The 11,260-nt window shown below is 53.9% G+C and overlaps 1 protein-coding gene across 1 annotated transcript; it reads left to right on the forward strand.

The window, feature by feature from the left end:
* Positions 1-4,568: 4,568 nt before the first annotated feature.
* Positions 4,569-7,796, forward strand: LOC138837087 (ras-related protein Rap-2b). The gene has a single exon (XM_070035874.1). It carries the CDS (start codon positions 4,623-4,625, stop codon positions 5,172-5,174), a length of 552 nt encoding a protein of 183 aa, XP_069891975.1. The 5' UTR covers positions 4,569-4,622; the 3' UTR covers positions 5,175-7,796.
* The last annotated feature ends 3,464 nt before the right edge of the window (positions 7,797-11,260 follow it).

The following is an 11,260-nucleotide window of genomic DNA, read 5'->3' on the forward strand; positions in this document are numbered from 1 at the left end:
CAGAAAATATTTAGTTTTGTTTTTGGGGCTATATGTCCATGTGACAACAGCTGAGTAACAGACATAAGCTTTTATTTATTTATTTATTTTTCTGGGTCCGGTCCTGGGGCCTGAACTCTGGGCCTGGGCCCTGTCCCTCAGCTCTTCAGCTCAAGACTAGCGCTCTACCACTTGAGCCACAGCGCCACTTCCGGCTTTTTTCTTTTTGCTTATGTGGTGCTGAGGAATCAAACCCAGGGCCTCAGGCATGCAAGGCAATCACTCTACCACAGAGCCAACTTCCCAGCCCCAGACATAAGCTTTTAAATAGACCAAATAAACCTTCAAAGAGTCCTAGAGTCCCGGGGTCTACTGTAGAACTGAACAGAACAATCACAGAACGCGGTAGGAATTCTGCAGGGCTGCGTGGGAAACTTCCAGTCTGCATGCATGCCCTCTGTGTTTCCCTGAGTGCTAGAATACACAGCTGCAGCCCCGTACAGCCAGGCCGGGACACACAGGCAGCTCCTCTGCTGTCTCCATCCAGGTACAGCCTTCAGGACCAGAGGGGGCCTGGGCCACGGGATAAGCGTGGGGCAGAGGGCTGAGCCTCTGTTCACAAAAGTCAAAAGAAATTCTCTATCTTAACACCACACAATTTCTCCTTTTCCTTTTACCTTTAGCTGTGAACAGAAGGTTCTGAGGAGACAAATCTTAAACAGACTGAGATTTGAAGCAGAGCTTTCAGCGACGAAGCCAGGATGAAGTTGGGTCTCCCTCAAGCGAGAGCTCATTCCTCATATAAAAGTTAAGCCGTAAGAGACCTGGCTTTCTCTCCAGGCCGGCGTGACCTCGTCTAAGACAAAGGTCCCAGCAGATCTTGTCTCCGAGAGGATGGAGTTTATCTCTTTTACTCCCTTTAACTCCTAGGTAAAAATATTAAAATACGCTTGACCGTTTGTGAGCTTCTAGGATAGGACTCATACCTGTGGGCTTGTGTGGCCTTGATGGCCACAGGCAGCTTCTTGCTGAGAGAGTGATCTCCTTACCAAATCAGCGAGGGTCTGCGCATATCACCACTCAATACTAAGCTGACTCATGGAAAGCCTCACACAAAAGCTATTTTAATTAAATATATGTATATATACATATTATAAATATATTATTTGGCTTATCAAGTTTATAGACGTCTTGAATGATTTTAAGAAGTTATTTATTTGAAAATTCAAGGCTTCCTTATACCCCTCCCTTTGAAGAGTAATTAAAATAAGAAAAGGAGACCAGCGTGCAGGTGACCCAGGTCAACAGTGAAACATGAAGTCTAGACAGATCTTTGTCTCTCTCTTTAGTTATCAGGCTAGGATTTTAATGGTGTGTGTAACTGGGGGAGATAGGACATCTCATCGCTTGTGGAAGCCTTTGTGCTTGTGAGATGGCCAGTCAGTACACTGGGTCCTCAAAGCATAGTCTGAGTGGAACTGCGGGATGATATAAAATACTCCTAGAGGAAGTCCTGGAGAGGATGTACAAAGGACTGCTGACAGCACAACCCAAAGCAGTAGACGGCTATATTATAACATGTTTAGTTACATAATAGATATTTATGTATCATATATATATATCATATATATATATACATATATTCATATATGATCTCTAAATGGCACAGTCTAAAAGCACTTGGTTGAGTCTCCCAGGCTGGCCTTGGAGTGGTAATTCTCCAGCTCAGCCTTTCAAGCACCTAGATTATAATAGGTGAGTAACACTTCCCCTAATATCTTCCACTTTAAAATACCGATACCCACTCCTAACAGTTTACCCTTGCCTGGCATCTTCAAAATTCCTAGGCTTTGTTTAAATTGTTGACCTCTAGTTGACACCAGCAAACACTGTGATGGTGATGAAACCCAGACCTACAGGCTGAGAGAAACAGGTGACGGCTTGGGAGGTTCATGTCTCACAGACCTTGAAGCCAGCCCTAACAACTCCCTGGAAAGCCAGGTCAGGTTGGGCCTGCTGTCTCTATAGCCTTCTGACTTGGAGGTCAGGCTGTCCTCCCGACAGCCTTTACTTACGATTGTCTCTTCCAGTAACCCCAGTGCCTCATCTTCTCCTGAGAAGCTTTCCTCTGTTGGTTCCCTGGGCATCTTTCTCAAAGGCAGCATTAGCATTTAGCTTTTCTACCCAAATATGGGTTGTCATGACTCCGGTGTCTGACTCACAAAACCTTCATTGTTTTTATACATCTTTCTGAAACGGGGAAATGTTGCATCTATGTGGTTTGCTGACCACATACCTAGTTCAGAAAGGAATAAAATGCCATCCATGTATTGACCAATCAATATTTACTCAGGATCTCCTGTGTACTAAATGTTGAGAGAAATAGAAGAAGCCCTCGAGATGAGCCAGACCCGGACTTCCTCTTCAAGCAGTTCACGTGGTGTTTAGTGTGTGAATAATTACAACACAGAGCAGATGATGATGCATGCTGTGTGTAAAGGTACAGAATCACTGACTTCCTAGGAGGAACTTCGAGCTCTGCTTCCCTTTGGTTCCCAGAACCCCAGGTGAATCTACCTATGGGAGATAAGGAGTGTGGTGAGAATTGCTTTTGAAGAAGCCCTGGCAGACAGCATCTAAAGCGTGACATCTTTCTGGTTCTGAGAGGCAGTTGATGGTCAATGTAGCCATCATCCAACTATTTTGTCCACCAGTAATGGACACCTGTAGTGGAGTCAGCCTCTCTGTGCTCTGCCTGGCTGGAGGTGGAGGCGACAATGGGGGGGAGGGGAGAGGGGGGGTGGGGGGGAGGTGAAGGTGGGATCCTGGGGGTGTGAGTTCTGCCCATCCTAGGGCTATGGCTTGGCCAGCATCTTCCCCTTCACAACCCGCTACTCATCGTCCAGGGTGGCATGGACTGGAGGGGGCTGGGGGAGAGGTGTATAGTGCTCTCTCTTCTCTGCCAGGAAGTGAGGGCAATGGTGGCCAGTCTCTCTCCAAGGCCCCTTACAGCCTGATGGGCAGGGCTGAGTATGACCCCTGTTCAACAGATGGAGAAAACCCAGGTAGAAGCTGATGGGAGGCCCAGGCACCACCAGTGTGAGGACTGAGGCGAACAGAGAGGCCAGACTCCACGACAGCTGAGCACAAAGCACCTCCTTGCACCAGGCCTGTGTGCAAACGTGTGCGTGCACACGCTTAGCAGGAGTACTCGCCTGCAGACTGGCTTGGATCACTAGCTTTGCTATGAAATTTACCGCACACCAGAAGAACACACTTAGACCCTGCCCTCTTTCCGCCCCCTGGACGCTGGATGGGTGTGGGGAGGGGTGAGGACTTCTGGGACAGGTGGAGTGGGGGGAGGGTGAGGACTTCTGGGACGGGTCAGGGGACAGAGGAGCCCTCTAGGTCCTCTCTCGGCATTAACAGGGCTCCAGGAGCCGTGTGGAGACCGAGGGTGGGCCAAGCTGCTGACAGGCCGGGAGGTGCGCGAGGTGCGCGTGGTGCGGGTGCCCTGGGTATGTCAGCCCAGGTCTGCGGGAGGGGCCCGGGAGGGGGCGCGGCCAGCGGGCACCGGGTCGAACGGGCACGGGGTCCGGACGGGCACGGGGTCCTGGCGAGCACAGCAGAGCACATGTCCCAGAGTCAGCACCCTAGCCACGCTGCGGGGTGGAGCGCATGGCAGGGCCAGGAAGCGGGGAGCACCCCGCGGGGCCCCGCAGGCCGGGCCCTGGACCCTCCCTGGCCTGGCTCTTCCCTGCCCCCACGGCCGGCGGGAGCTCGGACCCCCCCAGCTGCCCGGGCGGGTGGAGCCCACGGCCGCTCCCGCTCCCCTCCCGGGACGGCGATGGCCCCGCCAGCGAGGCCTAGGCGCGGCCCGAGATCCTCCGGAACCCCCTTGCCTTCCGCTGTCCGCCTGCCCACGCCCGGCGCGGAGGGGGACCGCCGCAGGGCGCAGCCTCCGCCCCGCTCCCCTCCGCCCTCCCGGCCCGCGCCTGCAGCGCTTTTCAGCCAAACCGACTCGGAGCCCCGGCCGCCCCGGCTCCTCCACGGCTCACGTCCGGTGCCCGCGCCAGAGGCGAACTCGCAGAGGCCCCGCCCGCCTCTCCCCACCCCTCTCTCCGGGCCCGCCCATCTCTCCCGCCCACTCCGCCGTCCCTTCACCAAGGCCCCGCCCATCTGATCAGACCCCGCCCATTTCCCCAGTCCCTCCCCGCGGCCCCTCCCCTTTCGCCGATCCTCCGCCCAGGCCCCCCGCCCACCTGCCAAGGCCCCGCCCTTCGCCCCGCCCCCGGGCCCGGCGGAAGACCCGGGGCGGCGACGCGGACGGGCGGCGCGGGCGCAACGCGCATGCTCGCGAAGGGCAGTCGGAAGCCGTCGCCCGGCGGAGGCTGCGGGAGAGCGCGGGGGCCCGCGGCGGCGCGCGCACGGCCGCGGGGACTCATGCCACGCGTGCCCCGGCCCGGCGCGCACGCAGCAGCCGCCCGCGCAGCCCGCCGCCCCCGCCGCCCCGGGCCCCCGGCCGCGGCGGCCCGGAGCCCCCGCCGGCGCCGCGCCCGGGCCGCCGCCGCGGGCTTTGTCCTCCTGGCCGGCCGCGCGCCCCCGGGCCGCCCGGCCTCGGCGGCCCCGGGCCGGGGGGCGCCATGCGCGAGTACAAGGTGGTGGTGCTGGGCTCGGGCGGCGTGGGCAAGTCGGCACTGACCGTGCAGTTCGTGACCGGCTCCTTCATCGAGAAGTACGACCCCACCATCGAGGACTTCTACCGCAAGGAGATCGAGGTGGACTCGTCGCCGTCCGTGCTGGAGATCCTGGACACGGCTGGCACCGAGCAGTTCGCGTCCATGCGCGACCTGTACATCAAGAACGGCCAGGGCTTCATCCTGGTCTACAGCCTGGTCAACCAGCAGAGCTTCCAGGACATCCGGCCCATGCGCGACCAGATCGCGCGCGTGAAGCGCTGCGAGCGCGCGCCCATGGTGCTGGTGGGCAACAAGGCGGACCTGGAGGGCGAGCGCGAGGTGGCGGCGGGTGAGGGCCGCGCGCTGGCCGAGGAGTGGAGCTGCCCCTTCATGGAGACGTCGGCCAAGAACAAGGCCTCGGTGGACGAGCTGTTCGCCGAGATCGTGCGGCAGATGAACTACGCGGCGCAGCCCGACGGCGACGAGGGCTGCTGCTCGGCCTGCGCCATCCTCTGAGCCGGGCTAGGGCGCGCGGGGGCCGGGGGCGCGCGGGGGACCGGGGACGCGCGGGGGCGCACGCGGTGCGCGGACCCCGGCTCACAGAGGCGACTATGGATCGCGCCTGCCCGGCCAGCCCCACCCCAGACTCCGGCCGGTCCCACCCCGGGGTCCTGGCCCTCGGCCCCGGGGGCGCGCGCGCGCGCGGACGTCTCTCCTTCCCCATGCCCGGCAGGCCGAAGTTGCGGGCTTGGAAAGACCCTGGCGGGGCGGTGGAGCGGCGCCGCCCGCCTGGCCTGCCCGCCGTCCGCACCTCCTCGCCCCCCGCACCCGCTCTCTGTCTACACCTCATCCGCGGGAAGCCGCTGTCTACCCCACGATCTCCACCGGGACATCGGGCGGGGCTGCCGCCCGCCCGCGTAGAGGCGCCGCGGTGACCGCGGGTGACCGCCGGATGTCTATGCAAAGCGGGGCCGGTGACCGCGCACCTGGCGGAGGAGGGCCCGAGCGCACTGGCTGGGAGGTGTCCGCGGAAGAAGAATCTATTTTGTTTACCTGCTGTATCAAAGGGGAGTCGGGAGAATGCTAGTATTTTTTTTTATCAGCTGTGAAAATGTCACGAGTCTGCGCATTTTTGTACTATTGTGTGTGTGTGTGTGCGTGTGCGTGTGACACTTTGCTTTCCTTCTCATCTTTTTGTGTTACTGGATGTACTGACCAGCGTTTACAGACGCCCCGCGAGGACTCATCAGTGTGACTCAGGGCCCTCAGCAAGCACCCTGTCTGCAGAGTGCCTTCACTGCCTGGCCGGTCAGCCGTGCCCAGCCACCCGGCCTGCCCAGCCTACCCGGGGCTGCCCAGCCCACCCGGCCTGCACCACCGCTCAGCCGTGCCCAGCCCCCAGGCTGCCCGGCCAGCCCAGCCCATCCAGACTGCCCAGCCATTTGGCCTGCCCTGCCACTCGGCCTGCTCAGGTCAGGCTCTCCCACCAACAAAATGCCCTTCCAGTCCAGCCTTTCAGTTGTGGTATCCGCGGCTAGCAAGTGTTCGCTTTGCCTTAGTCGGTTTCCTTGTCAGGTACTTAGCCTCTGCTTCTGTGACTTCGCAGATGCATTGGTGACAGGGTGCCCCGCAGAAAGCGGCTGCAGGGCACGAGAGAACCCCGACAAACGCTTGTTCTTTTCATTATCCCATTCACTCATGGCCTCTCAGTTCAAGACTTTTAATACAAAATGCCAGTTTTTAAAGAAACAAACCCCAGACTCTCGTTTGTGTTTCTGTGTTCTGCAGTCTGGTTTTCAGTATCCGTGGTGGTCGAGCATCTTGGCTGTGGATTTGCAGGGTCAGGTGCCCAGTCCTCTTAAGAGTTGTTTGCCAAAAGGTGAAGGCGGACGCCGCAGTGCTGCGGTGACATGACCTCCTCCTCCTCAAAGATGAGCGAGTCCTCTGGAAAGGCATGGTGTGGCCGTGCCGCCTGACCAAAGTGGAAGTGGCTCCTTCCTGGGTGCTGAGATTCTACTTCCACCTGCAGCCACCCCAGGTGTGGGAGGGAAGGTGAGTTCCCCAACCCCACACACAGCTGGCAAGGGAGGCTGGCTGCGCAGTTCCTCTGCCTGCTCCCCTTTGCTTGTGTCACCTCCTTGTGTGCCAGGAGAAAAACATGCTTGGGGCTGGTGGTTTCCAACCGCAAAGCTGTACCAGTTGTGCAGTTTGTGTGTGTGTGTGTGTGTGTGTGTGTGTGTGTGTGTGTGTATGTGTGTGTGTGTATGCGCTGCAGGTTGTATCTCCACCCTTTCTGCCTGGAAACAGATCTTAGGCCAGAAAGAAAAACAAGCTAAGACAGTTCTCTTGCTCCTCTTACACTGGCAGTTTGTGGCTAGCTGACAGTGTACGTCCTCCTTTCTGACAGTAGGAGGCAGTGTGAGCCCTTTTCTTTTTTCTTCTTAAGGAGGTTGGAGGTACAAAACCCTTCTGCAGAATACACAGAAAGTGTCTGCGTCTCTGGGAGAGCTGGGTGTGAACCCAAGGTTTAGGATGCGAGGTGGACATCTGGAGTCTTTTCACAGAGGGTTTTACCTCCATGAGGAGCCCAAGGGCACTTGCAGGTCGCAGTTTCCACAGATTCCTTAAAGCTGGATCAGCGTTCCTTGCCTTAGCTTCCCCCCCCCCCCCCGGGAGAGTGCCACCTCCTACTCCCGGGTACAAAGGAACGCTTTCCACCTGCCCTGCCCTGGGCTGCTCTGACCTCATATAAGTGAAGTTTGAACACCTCTGGGGGACAGTATTCCAAATGCAGGCTCAAACTGCTCAGAACGAGCCTTTGCAAATTCTGTGCTTACAGTTTACTTAAGTGGATGTGAAGTACGGAAAACCCCACAGATGTGTCCAGCAGTATCAGAAGGAATTTTTTAAATGTATTTGTTGATTCTCTTATTGCTTGGAAACCAGTTGCCAAAAATGCTACAAGTACATAAGTAGCTTAAGAAACGTGTGTGCTCTGGCAAGAAATACTCCAGAATGAAGCAGATCCAGGGGTAGGCCAACCGGCTTGCCACACAACTCCTCATGACTGTAGGATGACAGGAAGATTGTAATGTGCATTCGCGGAGTACTGTATAATAAACACTTCTGGTTTCTCAACTTAAGTCATTTTATGTGTACCTGGACCAAGGAAACAGTACTATCCCCCCTTCTCTCTCTCCTCTTACTTTCTAAAGGGGGTTAGAATTTGGGGAACTTTTTATTTTTTAAGAAACATGTTTTCAAAATATGTCACTTTATCTGCGTAGGCCTTAGTACTGAAGTGTGAAGAGATGAGGACATTTGTTTCAAGGGGAAAACAAAACATGGGCAGGCTGAGGAGGAGCATCTGTCTGAAGGCCGGGGGGTGAAGTCCTGAGTCCCAAGAGAAGAGATGCCCATGAGGCCTTGCCTGGCTGACCCTTCAAACCTGACCCCTGCTGTCTTCACAGTTTTCCCTTCTGGTCCCTGACAGCCTTCCTGGTTTCCTGTCACTTCAGAGGGCTGTTTTGCTTTGTGATAACAGTGCTTCCATCTCTGAGGGCCGAGGTTTGTGTTGCTCGCATGGATCTCATGGGGTCACATCACATCCTGGAGCCAGATGCATTTCAGATCCTGGCTTTCTGTGGCTGGGCCTGGACTCATCCTGGCCTGTTTCTGCAGTACCTCCTCTGGGGGCATGTCTGGGAGGTGCCCAGCCTTTCTCACTGTGGGAGACCTGAGGAGGGAGAGAAGGTGGGTGCAGCCGGTGGTCTTGGGGGTATGGTCTGCCTGCACAGAGCTGCTTAAACCTGGGGACCTGCTCTCCACAGCTACAACACACCCAGACACGGTTGAGGAGGAGAACTGGGTATTTAATTTGGAGGTCAACTCTTTAGTGAAAGGTTCACAGCCGTTTCTCAGTGTTTACTTAATTGGGAAAAGCTTTCTGGTGTAAATTTTGTCTAGGATAAAATAGTACATATCAGTAGACTTCTGGTCTTTTAGACTGAGGGAAGGACTGAATGCATTTAACTGAATAGGCACTGAGTGTAGATGAATCTCTGCTGTTGTCCTGGTCAGGTGTGGGTGCCATGCAAGGGACCAGAGGGAGTCCAGAGGTTCTCCAATGACCGCAGGCTGAGGTCAGTGGATGCTGACCCTTCCTGCCAGCCCTCCTCCACCTCCTTTACCCAGTGGCTTTGGAGAGTAGCATCAAACATCCCACTCCAACCGGCTTACGGGGGATGCATTTGGAAGTCAATGAACGAGTCCAGACAGCCCGGGAGGGCGGTGCACAGAGCGCCTGGCTGCTGGAGCTGAGGGAAAAGGCCGATGCGCGCGCACACACAGCCAGAGCCCTTCCCACCGGGGTCTCCAGTAAAGGGGTGCACACTGCACACCAAGGCTGGCAAGCTGTGCGCTGTGGTGGAGGGCGGCGGACAGGTTGCTGGTGGAGTTCCAGATTATTTCCACACTATTTGTGGACAACTGGACTGCCTGTTAATGCTCACTTAGAAGTTGGCATTCATGAGAACATGGTTGTGGTGTGATCTCAGTGATTGCCAATCATCAGCTTCACACTGGCAATGAGATGCATATCTGACAAAGGGGAGTGTGTAAAAATGTTTGCCTTTGTTTTGAAATGAAGAGGCAAGGATTTCATGTTTTCCCATTGCTGGGCAAGGATTTCACTTCTTCCCACCGCTGAGCAAGGCTTCTGAACGTCAGAGAACCCGGATGTGTGGATGTGCGGAGCTTGGGAAGCTGCAAGTGAGGGCAAGCTCGGGTTGAGCTGGTGAGTGTGGGGACCGTTGGTAGCTATGCTGTTTCTCATCTTGGGAAAGGGCACAGAGTGGGCCTGTGCCCTGCCTAATAGCTTCACAGAAGTCTAAGGCCCAGGTTTTAGAGGCAGGGCTTTGTTGTTGTTGTTTTTATATTTTGTTTTCATTTTTTGGCAGGAAGGACTTCTAAAGAAACATAGAGTTGAGATCTGGTAAACATTGGGTTCCTCATTTAAAATTTCTCATGATATGACGGTGTGTGAGCTTGTAGGCTGAGAAAGTAATCAACAGTTCGCTGTTCAAATAGTGTGTTTTGGGGGGGAGAAGGGACCTTACTCAGTTCTTCTTTTTCATTTCAAGTATTTTCTGGACTTGGATAATTTGCTTGCTTTTGAAGTAATAATGACAATAATAAATATTTTTGACAAAAAATTGTGTTCTGTTGTACCCTCTTTTGCTGACTCACTTTCAGAGTTCAGGAGTTCAGGACTCACTGTGGTGGATACATAATTCTGGGGAATGAAAGGAACATGGTGTGTCACTCAGTCAGTCAGGCTGTTCTAACAGAGTCTCAACTGTGCTTGCAGAACGGCATGTTTTTGTCTCCCCTCTTCTTAATTGCTTTATTACCATGATCTTCAGTTTATGTCTTCCATTCTAAATACACTACATGAAAGATTTTTTTAAAAAAGTTTATTCATTTGGTAAAACAATTGTGTGTGTGTGTGGCGGGGGGGGGGAGGGCTGGGGTGGGGGGAGAAGGTTGGGGTGGGGTGGGGGAGGGGGTTGTGATAGCATCTGAGCTGCTTCTGTCATCACAGTGATGCTTTCCTGGCTCACACTTCATTGTGTGACTATTACTGTTCATTTTGGATTACTACTACCACTTGCTTTTGTTAAACTGTTTTTAAGTTATATTTATTTTAGAATAATCCATTTTAATACTCTCCTGTAAGGTAAAGTTCTTTACCATGCCTACAATAATCCCGCAATCATTTGTTCTAACACTAGTTAGTGTCCTTTAAAATGGAACTTCTTCATTTTTAATAGAATGGAAAACTAAGGGATGGAGAGTTCTAAAGCCTTAATTAGTGAAATTGTCTTGAGAAGCAGAAATAGAACATTTGTACAGACAGAAAAGGCAGAATGTATTCCCGCCCTGGGGGTGGTAAGCATTGATCGGTTTCGTAAATTGGACAGAGAATCATTCTTTCTTGTTCAATTGACTAAATTTACTCTTTCATTAATGAATTATCTCTCGAGACGGAGGCTGAACTTGTCAGATGTTTGAACTGTATGGCTTGCTCATTTGTGGTAATTGTGAAAAATTGCACAGGCAGTGAAATTCTCTTTTTAAATAGAAAAAAAAGAAATACTTGGTACATTGGAACTACAGGTGCCCACGGAGAGGCCTGGCGATGCCCTTGGAGAGGAAGCGCATGCCTGCCGCGGTAAACATCACTGAAATGGCTTCATCCATTATTCAGCAGCTATTTGCTGGCACACACTGTTAGTTGTGGAATAAAGACCAACACTCAGTGGGTTCAAGTCTTCAGTGACCACTAGCCTTGAAAATAGCAACACTTCCACAATAATGGTCTTTGGAGAAGCACAGGTCTTGGATCATAACTGAGGTTGTAGAACCATTTGCCGGGGAACAGCAGATAAATGATGAAAATTGGGTCTCTTCTGGACAGGTATGTGTATACCATAAATAAAAATGGTCTCACGGACTTTAGAGAACAAGCATTCTGCCGTCTGTGGCAGGCCTACAATTCTGTTCATTTGCACATCACTTCCAGCTTCCTTTTTGAGATGAGC

This window comes from Dipodomys merriami, unplaced genomic scaffold, assembly GCF_024711535.1.
Source record: "Dipodomys merriami isolate MVZ:Mamm:240054 unplaced genomic scaffold, mDipMer1.0.p SCAF_261, whole genome shotgun sequence".
In the NCBI taxonomy this organism is placed as follows: domain Eukaryota; kingdom Metazoa; phylum Chordata; class Mammalia; order Rodentia; family Heteromyidae; genus Dipodomys; species Dipodomys merriami.